This window comes from Molothrus ater, chromosome Z (genome assembly GCF_012460135.2).
Source record: "Molothrus ater isolate BHLD 08-10-18 breed brown headed cowbird chromosome Z, BPBGC_Mater_1.1, whole genome shotgun sequence".
NCBI lineage: Eukaryota > Metazoa > Chordata > Aves > Passeriformes > Icteridae > Molothrus > Molothrus ater.
Genome location: NC_050511.2, coordinates 20672926 through 20695122, shown reverse-complemented (window position 1 = coordinate 20695122; position 22197 = coordinate 20672926). Strand labels below are relative to the sequence as shown.

At 35.3% G+C, this 22197-nt stretch overlaps 1 protein-coding gene across 1 annotated transcript in view; it reads right to left on the bottom strand.

The window, feature by feature from the left end:
- The window catches only part of CWC27 (CWC27 spliceosome associated cyclophilin), a 92160-nt gene that overhangs the window by 56108 nt on the left and 13855 nt on the right, over positions 1 to 22197 (bottom strand). The window contains exon 10 of the mRNA XM_036403298.2: positions 21338 to 21513. Coding sequence (XP_036259191.1) covers positions 21338 to 21513 — 176 coding nt within the window. The remainder of the gene's footprint in view (positions 1 to 21337; positions 21514 to 22197) is intronic.

Genomic DNA, 22197 nt, shown 5'->3' with positions numbered 1-22197 from the left:
TGGGACAATGATCAACATAACATCAAAGTAGATCAGGCAGAAAAATTAAATAAGAAAGAGAAAAAACTAGGAGAGAAATAAACCATGCAGATTTGAAAAACAGAATAAGATCTCACAGTGGCAAATTGCTACAGCAGTACATATGCCACAAAAAGAAAACACTACTTTAAAGTAATCAGTAATTTCTCTAGCTTTCCTTCAAAAACTTTCAGGGAGAGAGGCAAATCAACTTAAGAAAAGTTGCTCTTTTTCAATTTTTGTTGATTCTACCTCAACATAACAATGTAAGCAGAAATAATACCATCTAAGCCCTTGAAAAGACATTTGAAGAAGAGAAAAAGTCTGATCATGTATTTGAATTCATCATGTAAGTTCCCAAGGAAATAGTAGGAAGAAATGTGCTGTTCTGCATTAGGCTATTCTCTTCATTATTGAGAGAATGGTACTAGTGAAAGAAGTGGTAAAACATTGACTGTACAAGTGTGACTGATGCACTCTTTCATTCATATTGGTATAGAAAACTGTTATTGACAACATACTGGAAAAGCATATAAGAAGCTAGATTCTTACAAGTATGCATATCATGCACCTCAAATTCTAAAGGCAATAAGGACATAATTTTTAAAATAATGGAGATATATTATTCACACATACACTTTCCTTCCATTGAGGCACTGAGGTCTCTTGCCTTTCTCAGGAAACACTATTGTATCTTACTACTACAGGACTGGCTGACATAAAGGGAGAGAAAACTGTACATATGATCTTAAGTTTGGGGTTCCTATGCACTTGGATTTTCTTTTCCAGGGTGAGTGCTGCAATAGTACCAATTCTACATAAATCATATTATTTCATATTTTTGCAAAGAATAGTTTCTACCATAACAACAGTCCACATTTATCATTCACAATTAAGTAACAACTCTACCTGTAACTAACAAATGAAATAATTTAATGGAAAGGAAAAGATCAAAATATGGGAAAATACTGAATGTGTTATAATACATTTGGACAGCTGGAAAATAACAGTGATATTCTACAGAAAGATTTGAGATTTAGCAGAAGGCATAGATGAAGTTCTCATTAACAGCCCAGCTGTTTTAATAGTCAGCAGAAAAACAAAAGGTATTGCACTACTGTCCCCTCCTAAACTGCTTTTCCTTCATCTACCAGGGGATCTAGTTTAGGCAGCCATACTTCTAATGGCTTTTGCTAAGTTAACTTTCTTACAGGCAAGTGAAGTAAGTCAGTGTTACTCTGATGAGTGCATGTTAAGCAGTAAAAATGCAAAAGCAGGAGCTGGGGTTACAGGGGTAAGAGAATGATTGAAAAGAGATTGGTAAATTAATCCTGCAGACCTGCTGATTATTACTTGGAACTACCAAATAAATTTTAATTTTTGCTAAGAAATTTGGTCACCTCTCTATTTTTCAGGTTTTTAGGTCATGCTTTAAATACTCATAATCACTAAGCTAGTTTATGGCATTTGCTGGGTTTGTTATCTGTTCTGCTTCTGTTTACCCACATTGAGAGAACATACTGTTTAGCATACAGCCACAATATTGAGAGGAAAAAAACAACCATGTGATTATTACTTAATGTTAATGACTTTGTGGTACTAGGAAGTCCCTGTAATTGGATATCTTTTACGTCTTCATTTTAATAGTGAAAAAGGTTTCTTTAAAAAAAATCCTCTGTTTTCTAATTCATTAAATATAGATTCCTGTTAACTGTATCAGAGAATCTTAGAGTATCCTAAGTTGGAAGGAATCCACAAGGATTACCAAAGTCCCAACTCCTGGCTTTGCGTGGGACAACTCCAAAAATTACAGTACGTGCCCAAGAGTGTTGTCCAAGCACTTATTGAACAACAGAACACCTATTTCCTTTAATTGCAGATTCCTAAGAATGCAATAATAAGATCTTTTTCACTCTTTACATCAATGCTACCACAAAATATGTATTTCTGGGCTAATCTATGGGAAAAAGGACAGACTATAGAAAAAGACTTAAGATAAGAAATAAATTGTTGTACTGTGAAATATGAACACTAGAAGCTAAAACTTTTACTTAGGAGAGTTCCCTAACATATACTTGGAACAACAGTCCTTCAAAATTCCATTTAAGTACCCATTTTAAATACAAGTTTTTTCTTTTCCTGGCAAATAAAAGGCTTCAAATAGTAAACTAATATCACCATGACTGAAATTAAGCATGAAAAGAAAGTGCAAAGGAGCATATTTAGAAAAGGGAGAAAAGGACTTGGAAACAATAGGACCAAATCTCTTCTCTATTACAGAATGCTATGACACCAGATCTTTTGTCCTAGACAGGAATGGAGCCTTTCTATGACAAAAATTTTGATTGATGGACAGCATGCATTATTTAGCAAAGCCTAAAATGACAAACCCAGCCCTTTGCAGATGATATGAAGAATCTCAGCTGATATGCAAAGGTTTTCTTAACTCTATGCCTTGTCATCTGTCAATGTAAGAACCTACAGATTTGTGGAAAACAGACTAGAGCACCCATCATTGCAGTTTTTGAGAGATTCTCTGAGCAGATAATAAAATTCTAGAATTTTTTAGGTTACAGTAGACCTTTAAGATCATTGAGTTCAACTGTTAACCCAGCAAATGCCAAGCTCAGCACTAAACCATGTCTCCAAGCCCCACACTACATATATCTTAAAAATATCTTCAGGGACAATGACTCTACCCAGGGCAGCTTGATTCAGTGCTTGACAACTGTATTGGAGAAGGAATTTTTTCTAATAACTAGTCTACACCACTCCTGGTGCAACTTGAGGCCATCTGCTCTTGTTCTGTTCTGGTTATGTGGGATGAAAGACTGCTACCCACCTCACTACAACCTCCTTTCAGATGGTTGTAGAGAGCAATAAAGTCTCCCCTGAGCCTCCTTTCCTACCAGGCTAAAACACCCCAGTTCCCTAAGCGGCTCCTTATAGGATTTATGCTCCTTTACACTGGGGGTAGATGTGTGTCCCACACTTACAAACATGGCTTAGTGGTGGATGTGACAGTGTTAACTTTACAGCTTGATCCAAGCATCTTAAAAGTCTTTCTCAACCAAAACAACTATGATTCTATCCAGTGTACCCTCCGTAAGCCTGCTGTCAAGACCAAGCTGTGTGGGAGTGCTGATCTGCTGAGGGCAGGAAGGCTCTGCAGAGGGATCTGGACATTGATAGGCCGAGGACACAGATAAAAGGTTCAACAAGGCCCAGTGCTGGATCCTGCCCTTGGGTCACAACAGCCCCAGGCAGTGCCACAGGCTGGGGCAGAGTGGCTGGAAAGGACCTGGGGGTGCTGGTGACAGCAGCTGAACATGAGCCAGGCTGTGCCCAGGTGGCCAAGAAGGCCAATGGCATCCTGGCCTGGATCAGCAATGCTGTGGCCAGCAGGGCCAGGGCAGGGACTGTCCCCCTGTGCTGGGCACTGCTGAGGCCACACCTCAAATCCTTGTTCAGCTTTGGCCCATAATCCTATGGACCACAGTCCCTCTTTGGACAAAGCAGGAATGGGTGATGACATTTTGGTAACATAAATGAGAAAACAGTATTTCAAATAGTATTTCAGATTAGTCTTAAAAATCAAAGCAAGAGTGCATCAAGAGCTTCCTTCTGCACAGCTAAAGGGAATTAAAAGATTATGCATGGAACAGAGACTTAGCCTGCAATTGACCACTATTATAAAAAAGTTTATTCCCTAAGAGGATGCACCAAATTTTCAGAAAATGAAATAATAAAAAAAAAATTGATAAGGCTCAAATAAGTTTCAAGGAGCTAAACTTAAGCCAGAAAGAAATATTTTACTACAGTAAGAGTAACCACAGAAAGTTACTTGAACCTTCAGTTACAAGTCTGAACAATTCTTATTATTTAATAAAATAAATGTATGCAATCCTTCTTTAAGACTGAGTTGTGATATTCTGGTAATACTGTAAGTTATCCAGAATATTTGGAACCATGGAAGCTCTAAAATGCATTCATCTGCAACTTCTCTAAAACAGATAATTTCATTCCACTTACATAACAACTTGCATTGTTTGGATCTGATTGTAAGATACACTTGATAAAAATCATCACTGGAGACAGAAAAAAAGGAAGAAATAAAACGACATTTTTCATAATAGCTTCTTCAAATACATATGAATCATCATCTCTTTAAAAACTGCATTAAAATATTACTTCCTATTCAGAATTTTGCTATTTACACTGTGCTGTTGCGCATCACTGTATGGACAAGATAGGTATGTAGAACTGGCACTTAGGGACATGGCTTAGTTGAGGACTTGGGAGTGTCAGGCTTATGTTTGGACTTACTAATATTAACAGTCTTCACATCCTCAGTAATTCTGTAATTCTAAATTAAGAGTTTCAACATTTGTTATAAAATTTCTAAAAGTACACATTGCTGTAAAGATGAATTCAGAATTCTCTTTGAGAATTTCAAACTTCTGTACACATTAAAATATTTCAAGAATGACACAAAATTTTAAATCGAAGGTATTTTGGAGCATGTGTTTGTATAGCATTATACAAATCACAAATAATACTTATCACAAATGCATTTAAATAAAATTAAGTATCTTTTGGAGTAGGCTAGCAGAGCGTGGTCAAACAATTATGGCATGAATGCTTATCCACAGTTAGCCTGAATGTAAGAAACACTCAAAGATATGCAGGTGTGAAATATGGACATACGATTTAGCCCTTTAGGATACAAATTTCAATAAGAGCACTGGAAATACATTTATTTAATAGACATTATGTAACTCCTTCTAAGGACCAGATAATGCCTTGGAGGTTCTACTATCAAAAAAGTAACATGAAATTAGGGAGAAATAGAACCTCATGAATTGTAATTCTTTCAAGAATTATCAAAACAGTACAAACAAGTAAGGTTTATTCCTACTTCCCAACAGATACTAGTGGACAAATTGGCTAGCTGAGAATTCTGCTGACCAACACATGAAGTTTAATAAAACTTTTCCCACCCCAAGTCCTTAGGGCTTTTTGTACTGTCATAGTTTATCAGCAAGTTATTTCCATGAACAGGAGACTGACATTGTCTCTTAATCTTAGCAGGCATTCTTGCTGATCCTCTAGCCAGAGGGTCTAATGCTAACAGAACAATAGCCACCATTCAAAACCATCCTTTTCTGCCAACAGCCTCCAACTATCATTTCATCAGTTAATGAAAAAAAACCAACAATGAGCCTAAAGGTTACTGGGCAGTAAATTTGTGGAGGAAATGCTTGAATTAAAACAGACATCCATGAATGCATTTTCCCCTCCCCAATATTCTACCACCTTACTGATGACACAGTTTTTAAAAGATCTGCTTAATCCTTGAACTTACCATCAGAAAATGGCTACAACTACAACTCCAAAGCCTTGCAATGACCTTATAATAATATATCTGCCATGGACAGACTGCAGATAAAATTCTGCAGATGCAAAATAGAAGTATTTTTATGCCTTTGAACAAGTTAAGCTATTTATTTTTGTCTGTCCACTGGAAGTTTCACAGGAGAAACTTTTAACCATACAAATTACAGATAGGATTTGAGGGACAGCCACTGTAACTCACCTGGAGAGGAATATAGATTATGTGATTAAAAAATTGTCTCTGATTAAGGATGGTCATATTATTCGGATAATTTTTGTTAAAGACTTGCCAAACAAAAATCAGTTTATAACAGATAATATAACTGATAATAACTGAATTTTGATTAATACAAAAACCAATATAAATACTGTTTTCTTTGTAGGCATCTTTTTTCAATGTGGCTTACATTCAGTTACACAGGAAGGATATATGACAGTGCTTTAATAATGCCCTAAAATCTGTTAACATGTCACCAGCTAACAGCTCTTTTTTCTGGGCAGAGGTGTTATTAAAAAAATCCAACAGCTTTGATTAAAAGGATTGATTTCACTGAATCATGCACTAGTTTTTAAAAATAAAGATTAGTTTTTAAGTCATTTTTTATGCTTTTAAACAAATTAAAAATTATTTTCAAATTTAATTCAATTACTTTTTCCACTAAAAATAATTATTGTGAAGATACTGTCCTCACTATGAAACAGACGGGATATCATGACATAAGAAATACAGCTATTTTAAGTAGACTAAAGGTTTTATTTTTCATTTAAGCACTTATTTTTTAGATGAGAAAAAAACACTTCTTTGATGAAACATATAATGCTAATAAGCAATTTCACATTTTAGATGGCTGAAGTGAGCTATTTTTCTTTGGCTATTTTAACAAAATAGCTAGTTTCAGATACTTTATTTTGTAATCAAAGTAGCTAACAACATGAACTTACCTAAGAAATAATTTGGTAACTTTTTGTCTTAGGCTACTGTGAATGAGTACTAAATTGCTCAATGTTGAATTGTAAGAAAAAAATGAGCACATAAAGTATCTATGAAACAATCTGAAGCCTCCATAACATTTTCATTTTAAAAATAGCACATTTTGACAGAACACTCCAAAGTATATTGTAATTAATATCTCAAGTAAGTCTTGAAGAAGCTGTCAGTTTGAGTGTTTCACAGAAAATAAGCATTAAAAACAAAAATTTAAAAAATAAAAATACGAAATTGCAGTTCAGAATAAGCTGAACATATTAAGTCCATCCTCTTTTTCTGGTGGTGACTATGCAAGTGCTGACCTCAATTCACAATAAGAGTTTTTTCCATTTTGCTTTCTAGTCATTGAAACAGCCACACAACCTACTTGTTTGAGAATGCTGTCTTATAGGAGGAAAATATATTCATAAAATTAGCTTGGACCGTATCTCCTACCACAGCAGAAGTGGTATAAATACTTAATCTACAGTGAATTACAGTACACATGTACGTAAAATGAGAGTACTACCATAATACCATTTCTGTGACAATGACATGCTATACATAAAGTCATTACTATTTCTAGAGGAATTATTTGGGAAATAATGAAATATAAACACTGTACTAGGTTAGTATTTAATCCACATGCATGGAGAAATACTCTCCAACCCATATACAACTCACAATTTCCAAACTAGATGTTGTGATCTCACAATCAATATTCAAATGTTAATTCAATCATGAAAATCCTACCAATTTACATCTTCTCTAAAAAACCCTACATGATTCCTGTGCTGCAAGGTGTCATAAGAACAGCCCCAGTAAGAACAACTTGGAAATATCCAGGAGAAAATGATGGGTCTGACCCAGCAATGTGCAATTGCATCCCAAACAATCAGCCATGTCCTGGGCTGCATCCAGAGCAGGGTGGGCAGCAGGGCCAGGGAGGGGATCCTGCCCCTCTGCTCTGCTGAGACCCCACCTGCAGGGCTGCATCAGCTCTGGGGGCACATCATAGGAAGGACATGGACCTGCTGGAGCAGATCCAGAAGAAACCCATGAAAATGATCAAAGGATTGGAACATCTATCCGATGAAAAAATGCTTAAAGAGTTGAGGTTATTCAGCCTAGAGAAGAGAAGGCTCTGGGGTAACCTTATTGCAGCCTTTCAGTATCTAAAGAGTTCTATCAAAAAGATGGAGATAGTCTTTTTACAGCAGGACCTGTTGGGATAGGGGTAATAGATTTAAGCTAAAACAGTGCAGCTTCAGATTAGATGTAAGGAAGACTTTTTTTACAATAGGTGCAGTGAAACACTGAAACAGATTGCCAAGAAAAGTGGTGGATATCCCATCCCTGGGGTTCATTCAAGGTCAAGCTGGTCAGGGCTCTGAGCAAAATAATATGGTGGAAGATATCCCTGTTAACTTGCAGAAGTGTCAGATTAGGTGACCTTTTTACATCCTTTCCAACCTACCCTACAATTTTACGATTCTCTGGTATTATAACTTTTAGCAAGATTATTTCTATTTAATAAAGAATGTTACAAGAGATGTTTCAGTTAGGTAAACTTATTCAATTATTTTTCATTACAAAAGAGAAACCTACAAATGAATACATTCTTAAAAAAAATCCCTGTGTTCTTAACTAAGCATTGACTTGCAGGAAAAGAACAACAGACTTCATTTTCCAGTTCTCTACGCCATTCTCATTTTGAGAAGCTCACATCATGAGCTGAAAAGTGACAATCTGGACTTAACAGGCATGACAGGTTGCCAAACTAAGATTACCTCTAACAATGCTTCACAGTGCACCAGACTCTCTCCTGCTGACCTTTCCACATGTGGTTCAGAGACCACTGGATTAGAGCTGTTAACAAATCACAGGTGCAGCCAATTAACCAAGAAATGACGTAACAATGACTTCCAGTTTTAAGCATGAGGCTCGTTCAGCAAATAATGCTTTTCCATCAATGAGCTCAGTATGGATGCTTATCAGCCAAACTTAAGAACTTCAAAAGGCCTGTACTGCTGATACACTTCTCATTAAAAAGCGATTTTACTATTAAATTATCCAACTGTGACTATGGTATGCTTTGCTGTTCCCTAGCTTGGGAAGTTGTCAAACAATGTGCATTAACCTTTTTACTGAGAGGATCACAGATTTGCAGGTGCACAATGAGCCAAAATGTGAACTAATGGAAATGGTGGTAAGAATTATGTTGTTGTGTTTATTGTGGGTTTTTGCTTGGTTGCTTTTTTTTTAATAATGCGTTCATTTTGTTGGTTGGTTGGTTTTGTTAATTATCTTTCCACCCCATTTCTCCCAGGTGAGTATGTCTCAGAACATTCCACATTCTGGAGCTTTAAAGAGACTATGGAGATATAGCTGGGCACAGCCTAGATTTTGCAGGACTCAATAAGCCACACTGACTCCACACACCATCATGTAGTCCAAAAGAGTCAACTCCACTCTAAGAACGTGTGCAAGAACACACAGCATGTCTCCACATGGTATCTGATAGGCTAGGCATGATTTTAAGACTTCCATTCTACACTGAAGTAACAACTTTTAACAACTTTTGCCCACAACTTTTAAAGCTGAGTTCTCTTTGCAGACAGTTAAGCCCCATTTCTTTAGTAATGCAGAAAATCCACTAAAACTCAGACTGACTTCTCATTAACTTGTGCAGCAATATGTCCTTCTTTTGTAATATCCCTTAGCTAGAAATGAGTGGACAAGAATGATACAGCATAACAGCATTCTATACTTTTCTCTCCTGCTCACTTTTATGGTCCTTATCTGTCCGATGCCTCAAAGCATTACCTAATTCACTGGAAAGTGAAGGGGCAGTGCCACTAATCTCAGAGCTCTCAGACCCAGGAGACCTAGAAAACATGTCACAGTGAAAGAAGCAAACTGTAAAATGAAAATTCACATGCTATAGCCAGCTCCATGAAATTGTGTATTTTGAACTGCTAGTCCCACTGCCATTAACAGTGCTACTTGTATTACCAGAGTTATTTCCTCATGCCAGATGCTATAATATCCTAATAACCCCTCAGAGTAACAGCCATTCTATAGCGTTAGTCCAAACCTCTTAGACCTTCTTGGTAAAAAAGGCAGACTCTACAAAATGCCATGCTCTACAGAAACTAGTAATACCTCTTCCAATTATTAGTAAAAGTATTTTAAGACAACAGTAATCTCCAGCAGAATAAGGAGAAGCTACATGAATTCACCAAATCATTTTTCTGTTGGGTGTTCATTCACAGACACACATATTTACAGCTTTTAACATACTTAAACACAAAACCCCCCCACATTACTTTATAATAAAAATTTTACTTAAAAAGATGCCACAAACACATGATATTTGGCTTTATACTTTGATTTTACCAGTGTCATGAATTTTATACTTATGGTCCAGGAAAATACAAAGAATAAACAACTGTACGGAATAAAGGGTAAAGATGGGTATTCCTAATTTGCTCCCAAAGGCCTGAATCAAAAAATGGGACCATATAGGGAAAAAAAGTTTAAACTTAGCCTCAGATTTTATTTCACAGGGTAAAAATATTTTTACATAGAAAACTGATGGTTTAGCGATCATTGTCCATTTATTTACAACAACAGACACAGCTGAAAATATACAGACATTCATCTCTGAGCACATACAGAAACCCCCCTGCATTATTATTGTTGTTTTATGTTAGGGATTAAAACCCCCCCAAAAAAGAAAAGGACTTAAAATGTAGAGAAGAAAAAAAAAGATTCAATAGCTCTTTCTGTTCATATATCAGAGAAAGGCTGATATGATATCTGAGAATGACATATTTTTCTGTTTTCTTGAATTATCCCAAAACAGAAAGAAAAGCAAGTAAAAGTAAGCATCAGAGGGAAAAATGAAGCAACATGGTCATGCAGTTTGCTTCCAAGTGTTTTTTAGAAGGCTTTCTTTGAGCCATGAGGAACACTGGTTGTGAATAAAATGGGAGGAAAAATTTAGAGAACCAGGGGGTGAAAGAAGAAGGGAAAGCCGTAGTGTTATTCTTTACAATGAGAAAATATAACTCTGATAATTATATTACTCAGAGTAATATTATATACTCAGAGTGACAAAGTGTTCCTCAGCAAAAAAAACAGAACTGTAACTTAGATTAATAAAAAAAATTATTTCTACTACTTGCAGACACAGAGAAAAGATAGACTATCAAACTATCTTGTGAGAAGAAAAAAACCAGAGCATAATATTTTATGAAACTGACACATAATGAAAGCTGGGGAAAACTGTAAAATGCTGCAAAAGAAGGTTAATGCTCAATCTACCTGATGCACCAAAATCCAAGAGAAATTTGGTAGAATTTGCAATTTAAGATATGCTAATAGAAGGCTAGCAGATGAGTGAAAAAGGGTCCAAGAGGAGCAAAAAAGACTGAAAAGCAGTAGCATTTTTATTTACTTAATAAGAAATGTAATTACAAAAAAAATGTTTGTGGGGTTTATTCTTTACATTAAAATGGGATTTTTTTTTCCACCAAAAGATAAGAATGAGATAAAAGAATTTAGGAGGCTTGCGTGCTCTATTAGGTAAATCACTGGATGAAATGATCATAGCAGCCTTTTTTGCCTTATCCTCACAAGGTTCAGGCTTTTTGGATGTTTTCCACTTTCATAAGATAAACAGCTTCTTCTCATTAGAAGCAGATATACCCTTATAAGGATTCAAGTTGGGTTTCCTTTATTCATGTTGATTTAGATTTTATTCAACCCCTCCAACCTTGCCCATTCTGTGATTCAGATCAGAAAGTTTTGTAATTTATTTTGTTTCACTATTATCAAAATATCAACTACTATTAACTACTAATTATCAGAAATGTAACGCAACTTTTTAGGTAATGATTTAATTCCCTTCTTTTTATTTACAAACCATTACTCATTATAAACATTCTGTAACCAGAATCTGGTAACCAACATCACTTCTTCTACACGATATTAAAAATACTTATTACCTGATTGGCTCTGTAGAAAGGCATGTACAAATAATAAAAATATTGAATTGTAATATGGATTGAATGTCTACAGTTAAACAGCAGATGCAACGTTTAAAGAAACTGTTTGAGTATACTCCAGTCATCCTTCACTTCAGTGCCACTTTAAGATATACCACCCATATTTACAGAAAATATATTCTATCATAGAAAGAAAACCCTCAAAAAGTCTTTTCCCATGCTACTCAATTCTGTTGAAACCAAGAAAGGAAATGGAGCATGAACATTTAGCAATTAAAAAGTACATGGCTCTACCACTGCTAAATCCATCTTGTTATGTTACAAGAATAAAAAAATCACATGTGCAGCTAAACAACTGAGAACTCTCCAACTCTTTGAAATGGTATCTTGCCCACTATATAGTGCTAACAATTCACTGTGTAATAAGGATTACACGTTCTCACCTCCCATTATGCTAACTGCATTTTCACGGGTCATATACGCATCCTTTTTTCCAGGTGACTAGACAAATGCACACACAAACTTCACCTAAAAATACACTGATTCTTGCCAAGTAGCAGCAGGATGAAATATACCACAGTAACAATCCCATCTTTGTCCCAGCCTAACACTCTACCTATTAACAGGCTTTGATGCTTAGCCAAGAAAAATCTCAGAGCTGGGATTCTGGTTTTTGTGCCCAAACAATCTGGGCCTGTGTATAATATAGTATAGTCTGCTTTTAAGTTACTGCCAATCATTAACTCTACAAAGAGTGTGTCAGGGATTATTTTGCCTTTACAATGAATATTATTAACGTAAAGAAGGGAGAAAAATTTACATTATTTTGAAAAGAATAAGTGAATCGTGCAATCCTTAGCACTAAGAAAATAGGCTTATTCAGAATATAAATGTATTGCTGAAAACAATTCTGAAGTAATCTTTTTATTTTCTGCGTGTCAGTAATATGTGTCCAAAATACTGAATCTCTTGAATAAAATATAAAACTGCCGATTGAAAGAAACACTAGATTCTTAAACTTGCAGATAACTTCAAAACACATTTTTACTAAAGGAAAAGTAGGTAATTGTTTACAGTTTCTTAAACAATTACAGAGACACTATCATCAGTTGAAAAATGACTTAGGAATATATTAAAGAAAAATATGAAACATTACACTTAGATAAACGAAATTATTATTGCTATCCTTACAAAAAAATAGACTGAAGTGAGTGATCCCTCATGCACTGAGGAAAAGAAATATGTAAAGCAAAAGAAATTATCAATTAAATATACTTTTAAAGCATTCACGCTATGAGATAAGTGCAGAAGATGAGAAAAAAAACTAATAACAAAATGACGTGATAAAACATATAAAGATTAAAACAAGAGTAAATGTCATTCAAGGCTCTAGTCCCAGCAAGAGGCTGCTCCCATTCCACTGTAAGACTGATATCTTTTATACAGTATACTGTGGACAGAAGGTCATGCCCACCCTCTATACCACTAAAACTTGCTTAGAAGTCTCGTGTCTACGACAGCTTACTTCTGGCCTTGGTTTTTGTAGCTGACTTTTTAGAATTTGATGTACTGAGATTGTATAAGCAATCTATTCTACAGAGAATGCCACAAGCAAGTAGAATACTCTAGTTGTATAAAAATTAGCAAGAAAACCAAGCCAAGTGGACAGGAACAGAAGACAGCAATCTCTTGAGACAGTCTTAAAAAGAAAGTCGCTCAATCCCAAGGGTAAGGATGTTTTCTGTCATTTTCACCAAAATATTCTTTTCTCTCCTTCATCCTCATACCATAAAATTATTATCTAATTCCAGTCCAAAGGAACTTCATTGGCTGTGAGGTTTATTTATGAATTTTTGTTTACATTAATAGTTTTACTGCAATCATTGAGTCATGTAAACATTTGCAAAAGTGAGCATTTTCATATGACTGTGGATAAATGGTAATTTACAAATTAGGAATTTCATTTCAAATCCTTATTGAATTTATATACTACGACAAGTCACTCAAAGCATACAAAATACACATTAAGTAATGTAGAGTCTTATCAAAATAAACCTCTGACATGTGGGTAAGGATGACTGGAAGAATGCATGATCTGTGGGTGACTGTATACAATATAATTACAAAATTAGGATATCAGTACCAAACCAAAATACTCTGAAAACATTTCCCTTCTTTCATACACTTGAAATATATAAAACTAAGTCTCTTCCTTTTTTCTCTTTACATGTGTAGTGAATTTGTGTGTGTCTGTGATTTTCTAGTTTAACATTTGCCATAGTCAATATCAAGTGAAGCACCATAAAAGTATCTAACATTCTTTTCCTGGGGATCTGGTGTATAAAGACATCTTCATAGATGCCAAAGAACTCCCAAACAGAAACAAAGAGAAAGTTCAGTTTATAAATTACAAATATGTGGAAGTATTTATACCTTCTGAAAGACAGAAATTTAGAACTGCTATTGTATTAACACACTCAAAACTGGGTTTTAAAAGAATACATAAAAATAAGTTCCTTTTCCAGGTTACTTTCCATTCCCACTGTTTTTGATACCTAGCCAATGAATTCCCACCAGTTAGTGTCTGTGCTTCTTCTCAGCACCACAGGAGAAAAAAAATGTTTTCAGGTAGCTTCAGATTATGCATATCTGCATATCATTGCTGTGGCTATAAAACACAAGATAGTGTTAACACAAGTTACACTCTTTGGTAAAACAATTTTAAATATATTTAGAATTCAGAAGAGTCCCATCTGCAAACCACTGGAGGCATGTGACATTTTGTCTACTTTATTTCTGACATAATCTCCAAAACTCTTCAAAGGCAGAGCTCCACTTGTGCTCTCAGTACAAGCTGAGTTTGGCATGTGAGGCAAGGATTGTATGTTGGAGCACCTGTAACTACAGCATAATGCCTGGAAAATGTGTTGATCTTGACAACTGGCAGGTGCTTTCCCTGTCCTAATGCTGTAAAGTCAATGCATAAATAATGGAATTACTTTCAATAATAATCCAAATTCCACCCCTTTACTGAGGCTGAGTGCTGCTCAGATTTCCATAAGGTGCTTCTCTAGCGAAAGAGCACTGTCCTGGTACACACTGAAAATATGTAGGTAAGGTACTACTTGCATTATCTCCTACAACCTTGTCAGGTCTTCACAGTCAAGTTTGCATTCTTGAACTAATACCTTCTCAACAATTTATATGATGAACAAGAAAAACTGTCTAATATGATGAACTAAGAAAAAGCTAGTGTTGTTGACATACTATATCTAACGCAAATAACTAACCTTATAAAATTATGCTTGGAAACAGTTCAATCAAGATACAGAACAACAGAAAGACTAAAATACTGCCATACTGTTCTCTATATGTATCAGCACATTTCAATGCCTAGTACTTCTCCAAGAAGCTTTTCAAAAAACAATTCAAACCAAGAGTGATATAACAGAAATGGAAATATATTAACCACTGAAGAACAACAAGGAGAACACTTAGAACAGTCCTAAATAAGTTTAGTAGTGCAATAAAGGCCACTGAAAGTTACGATTTTAAGGGAAACATTTCAATACCCGGAATTGAAATAGGACTTGCTTATTTGCTCTCTTGAAATTCATCATTATAGGAGCTTTTGCACTCTTACAGAAATACTGGTAAGAATTTTACTCAATATTATTTAAAATTATTTCAGTATGTGATTAAATCGCTACTTTTGCATAAAGGTGAATTTTATCCATTTAAATATAAATTGTTTAAAGCTTTGGACAGTTACTTTAGTGTCAAAATGGTCTGCTTCAAATTAAGTTAAAATTGAACAACAGAAGCTGTTTTGCCAGTTTATTACTAACGATGGCTCCTAGTTTTAAAAGAACATCCATACAAATGGAGCACATTAAACACAGAGCGAACAAGCCTTTTTTGAAATACAGAATTAATGATTTTTAATAAAATAAAAATATTCACAATTTCCCCATGAAACACAAGCATTAGCCTTAACAAGAGATACAGAACTGTAGAATGGTTTGGGTTGGAAGGGATGGCCTCTGCCATCCAAGCTACTGCCTCCAAGCCCCTACAATGGGCAGGGACATCTGCAACTAGATCAGGTTGCTCAGAGCTCTGTTCTGCCAGACCTTGAACAAACTACATGGTGGAGCATCCACCACCTCTCTGGACAACCAGTTCAGCGTTTCACCACCTTCATTGTAAAAAACATCTTTGGTAAATGTAATCTAAATCAACTCTTTTTAAAAAAAAAAAAACCCACTAAAACCATTGCCTCTTATTCTTACTGCAAAAGACCCTGCTAAAAAGTTTATTCCCTTCTTCCATACAGGTTTTACCTCCCTTGCCTGGCTGGCCATACTTTTGAAGCAGCCCAGTTGGCTTCCTGGGCTGCAAATGCATGCCTCCAGCTCATGTAAAGTTTCTTGCCAACCAACATCCCCCGGTTTTCTCCTCAGGGTGGCCTTCAATCCATTTTATGCTCACCCTGTGTTTGTGCTTAGGATTGCTCTGACCAAGGTGCAGCACCTTGCACTTGGCATTTCTAAACTTCAGAGTACAAATGAATTTCATTTTGAGAAAAAATTGAGAGGGGAAATTTAGGTTTCAGAGTAGCATATAAATTTTGACACAATGCTATCAGGGAGTTTCTTAATAGAACTAAGCATAAGTTCCTGACTGGCTGCTAACTTGGCTAATTTTAGAGTCAATCCAAAAAAGCTGAAAATGTGCTTCCCAGTACATACGCGTAAGGAAGTCTTAAAAAAAATAGCAACACAAACCAGACCAAAAGACTATCTTCAAGAATTAGATTACGAAGTTATTGCTTAAAATAGTTGTCAGAGGCACATAACCCACTGAGTAGAAATATACCTATTCACTCCAGGGAACTCTACTAAATCCATTAGTAGTGAATTGCACAAACTGTCACAGTAGCAAACTGTCAGAACTGCTAGGCAACCCGGGCTTGCTGAATAAAACAAAACCTGAAGATCTAATTGCCAAAATCTAGGAACTAAAAACCAGAGAAAATGACAAACTAATTCTCAGAGAGCAATGATTGAAAAAAAACTGGAAAGCCCAAGCAACATAAGTGATACCAGTTGAATACCTGTAAGAAGGGCTGACGTGGTCAGCCTGTGAATGAAAAGGGAAGTGGAAGTAAAAAAAAAAGTTGCTGCTCTCTGCATACAGCATTATTAAAGCTAGTAAGAGATTAATGATGAAAGAGATTTAAAGAATGTTGAAAAATTTGAGATGGAAAAGAACCCAAACCATAAAGTAATTTGAAGACTAGAAAAAAATTTCTTACTGTGAAGGCCAGAAAAAACTCAATGTCTACAGCTTATTGAAAGGACTCAATTAGAATTTAAATAGTTGAAGTAAGAGAAAATACAGCCTGCTGAAGTGAACTTCAGAAAAAGGCACAGCAAAAAGTAATTCAGTGGCTACAAGCTGAACCCAGACAAGTTAAAATGTAAAACTGGAAGAGGTACCATTAGGAATCATGTATCTAAGTACTGAAAGAGAATATACTCACTGACTAAATATGGAGCAAACTACGCTCTCTTGATATCTAAAAAAAATTATGTCTGAATGCCTTTCCAGTTCAGCTGTAGCCAAACAGTGAGTTCAATACAAGGGTAACTGGCAGTAAATTATGGCATGAGATACACACTTTATCTAATCATCTCATTTGGCTTAAAACACTTAAAAGAATACCTGAATTTGCTGTATGAAAACACCAGCAATTCTCTAGGTACAGTGAAATTTGAAGCCAGTTGCAAAAAGAGTTTTTATTCAGAACCTCAAAAGCCAGTTTTACTAACATATATGTCTATTTTCTGGTGCTAAACTGGAAAACCAGGAGACAAACTCTATTGTTGGACAAAGCCTGATAGTAAGTTACCCTTACTTTAAGAAAACCCTGGTAGGATTAGCAGTACAGTTATTAAATTTAAAATAGTAGTTTTGTGAATAAATATATCTGTTAATATAGAAACAGATAAAAGTTAACATTCCAAAGTGAATACGTAGCTTTAAATATATGGTATTTGCATCACATTATTACATTTATTAACAGCCAACATTAACAGAAAAGTAGTTGCTGAACACAAGATGAAATACTAGATTAAGTTTAAATAAGTAGAAACATATAAATACACATTTTTACTACTTTTCACTGTGTAATGCTTGCATTTTAAGCACAAGGTAACAATCACACAATAAATACATTTAAAACAACATATTTCAACATAAATTATTAATTTACAAATACAAAGTACCTAACTCATCATATATAACAACTGCAGATTTATAAAGAGAAAAATTTTGATTTCAAGATCTCTTAAAAAAGATTTCCATGTGATCATGTAAGATTACCTTTGGCTTTTCCACACCACAGTACTATATGAGCACTTTAGCAAAGCAAACTCGCATGCTCAGTGTGGCAATGTTTATTCATGTTGATGCCAAGTAAATGTTGAGGTGTCTTGACAATATTCAATTTTTACTGTATGGTCTGAACTGGATTTAGCATGAACTTGAAACCCTGCCTGGCATTATTAATTATTTTTATTATGATTGTGTCTAGGTGACAGGACTGTGGGGGTGTAAGTTTTTGTCCAAGTTATTTCATGTTGTCTTTCAATAAAAAACTAAGCCTGAGGAAGTACATCTTAAAAACTGTTACATGTTTCTGCTTTAAGGTAAGGATGAAGGAACTAATTACTTATATATGCACAGAAAATATGTAAAGCTTCACATATGATTTATTTTACCCATGACAAGCAAATTGATGTACGAAAATAACAGGAATGCAAAGGAGTGCCAATAGAGCTACTATAAAATACTTTAATAATTATTAAAGTAGTTAATAGTAGTAGTAGTAGTAGTAGTAGTTACTACTATTCATCTCCTTGGGATGGTAATAGTTTGTAAAACAAAATAAATGTGATTACTTAGTTCAACTGCAAATTATAGGATTATTAAGAGAAAATATACAAGAGGAAATGCCAAATTAAATTCAAATGATATTAACTACTCAAGAAGTCAGCTTCTCTTCCTCAATAGTTTCGCTATTTTAAGCACTTATTTCATATTGCCATTTAATACCACACCCATTAAAAGGATGCAAGTGAACTTGATTATACAGATTATACTGTACAGTCCACTGTATTTCACCCCACACTGCATGTCTTGCAAACAATAAGCACTGAAAATTTTTAAAGCTAGTAAGCAGAAATGTGTAGCATCTGAGCTCCACCTACAGGATGAAAAGAAATGTGTAAGAAATATTTTTAATTACCAGACTACAAGAGGACTATTTACTCTGAAGCCTTCAGGTGGTCATCTCAAGCCACTGCCATTTTACAAACTCAATGCAATGCTGAGAAATTTCATTACTTATGCAATGATGGCAAACACTTTTTCTATCTCTAAATATTCCTATATGTAAGCAGCTGTTTTACAGTGTGAAGTGTAGGTTTAAGCTTTCTAAAAAACCCGAGACCAACAGAACTTCTCTAACAACTTGCCAGAATGACTGGGAGGCTCTTTTTCTCAAGTTTCCTTACCTAATACAAAGTTGTCAAAAAAAAGCTATTTTAAAAATATACACAAGAGGTTAAAATGCATACTGAAATGACTAAAATTAACTTCACCACTTGAGCACTTCAAGTATGGTTGCATTTAGAAGTGGTATTGGATCTTAGTACCATGAATTTGAGAAAGTATCTATGGTTTCTATACTGCTTCTCTAAAACAGACCTTACAAATGCATTTGGATTAAAAGAAACTGATACAAATGAATACAGTTTTGCAGAAGATGTCATGCATGTTAAAAACTGTTCTCTGAAACAAACGTTGTTAGAAGTTTAATTATTCTACTAGCACATTTAAGTATCTGATGAGAAGAATAGATATCACAAGTTTCTTCACCCTATGATATGTCAGTAGACATTACCCTCAAGCTATGGATAGTCCATCCAACTTTTTGTTTGATATTTACACCTCCTACATCTCTGCCTCTGATCAACACAGGCTTTGAGTACAGTAGGTGGTGAACACCCATGTGTATATTATTAAACGTTGCCAGTACACTGAGAAAATAGTCACTATTTCAGACAATGAAACTTGATATTGTTTATCTTACTTTATCTAAACAGACCTCAAATGTAAAACCACATTATTTATAACAAACAATATTGTGCCTTTGATTTTCATGCCAGAGGACTGCAGACAATTATTTGGAAAACAGTAAGTCTAGAAATTTATGTTACTTGTGATACTAAGCAGTATTTCCTAAGGCTATGGCTCCCAACTGCTAAAAATGCAACCAATAAAACCCTCTTCTGAGTTAAGATAACCCATTTGGCTTTAATACTATTACTACTGCCTCCCTGAAAGAACAGAATAACCACAGAGCATATTGACTGACCACATGTAGAGCCAGCAGCTTACAGACTGATTACACAAATGTCTCTTAAAATAAGTTATAACATGATGCAAACTTGGGCCTTTTGTACCTCATTCCTATGGGCATCCTCTTGCCTCGTATTCTCTTCATGCTACAAACTTGCCATTACACCTTAGTCAATTTTGTTTCCAGCAGCCATTCTAATAAAACCCCAGGGACAATTAAACAGATTGGTGCACAGGCAGTTGAACAAATAGGTAGGCAGTAAACATGTACAGATTCCAAAGCCCTTTGCTACTGTAAAGAAGTTATTTGGCTGCTATATAGTTCAAGGTTCTTTTTCAGAGAGAGCTTTTCTTAGAGACCTTCAAATTTCTAAGTCCTTGCCTCCACTACTGAATATGGCTGAACTGTAATTGTTTATTCTCCCCAACCAAGAACAATTCACTGACTCTCAGAAGCTTAACATTGTGTCAATCTCGACCACAGGACTAGTGACCAGATTTTGGGATTGAAGTTATCCATCATCCTCATTGATCTCTACTTCCTGGGGACCATCTGTCTACAGCAGCGATACTACAGCCACCAATTCCCAAAGCAACACACATCACAACTTGAAAGACAACAGAAAGAAAAGTCAGGGAGTCTGTTTTACAAGATGTTTTGTACATGTTCTTTAAAAAAATACCTAGTTATGTCTAACATAGCCATAAAATCATGATACTCTATTTTATGTACTGCAATTTATGCTATATGTACTGCTATATTTACTAATATGTACTGCTCCTACTGAAAGAAAGGAAAACTGAAAAATAGAAATCCAGTGCTCCAGAATCAGAGTTTCATGCTGGTTTCAGCTGAGGTAGAGGTAATTTTTTCTGCAGTAGCCAGCATGAGGATGTGCTTTGGACTTGTGTTGAACACAGAGCTGTTATACAGAGAGCCAAAGACTTTTTTGCTTTTTTGTACTGGAAGCAGGAGAACTGGAATGCCTGGGAGGTATAAGAAGACAAAGCCAGGACAGGTGGCCCCAATTGACAAAAGAAGTATTTCAGGCCATGTGACATCATGATCAGTATGAAAAGTGGTGAGAAGAAGGATCATATGAGTTGGAAGGGATGTTCACAAACACTGGAATAACTAAATTACATGACTGCAATGCATGCTGTTATGTCTGCAGAGAAAAAGGGATGTGACTGCTGCAGCGTTGGAAAGCTGGTACACTGCAGGGTGAGTACTGTGTTATACCAGACTTCACTGGATGATCCTCCTTTCTGTGAGTCTCAGTGGTGGGCAGCTACTAAGTGTTACTACTATGTGTTAACACAGGTACGGAAGCTGCTAAACTCAATCTTATAACTGAGAAGAAAGACAAAGTAAAGACTGACAAATACATATAAAGACACTTTATTTCTAACTCACCGGGAAAAATAAAACTCCCATACAAGGAATCAATAAATTATGAAAATCTTAAAACTGTAAGCAGTCTAAAGAAAAACATCTACCAAACAACACAATCCTTACCTGCGACTAGTTGTTTTCCTTTCTGTCTTGGTTTCTTCCTCTTGAAGTTGCTGTTTAGTATTTTCACTTGTATCAATTTTGAGTTTCTTGGCAATGCGTTCCTTTATTTGAAATCTCTCATTACTAGCAGCTTCATCTTCTACACTATCAGCATCTTCATCATGTTCCTCTTCATCCTTTATTGATTTAAAATGATAAAACTACTTTAGATTTTTTTCAGTACAGAATGACAAATATGGAAATCTTTTTCTTACAAATATAATCTCTTCCAAGAAAAAAGCAAACTTCAAACAATATATCCTTATTTGCTTCAGAGGTAACAAAAATTTACAAACATGACAGTTTCTTTTCCATACACAAATTTCTTCTTATCTGTAAGGGTTAAAAAACCTAAACCAGTCTATTCTAGAGTATTAACGTTTACAGCTCTGTTGATGACATCACAGCAGTGTGATATTACCCATACCATTGTTCATGAATCAAAAATTTGATTGAGACAATACCATTGTCTCAATGATGAGACATGATGAGACATGATGGTACCATCTTTCATTTTCCACTGAAAGAAAAACTTAACTCCCTACCACATGGGTATACTACAGTCATGATGGGATAGAAGAGGTTAGCCCATCAGCTCCCGTTAGGGAATTTATAAATACTAAATTGATCATAACTGTGAAATTGTTATAAGCTTAATGAATTGATCATAATTGATCATAAGCTGTTAACCTGTGAAATTGATCATTGCAGCTTGCTACAGAGGTCAAAGGTGAGGCCTCCATACCTAGCACAGGTAGGCAAAAGGGGATAAAGCACCTTGGATCAAAGATATTTGAAGGGAGAAATAGTTGGAGAATGAA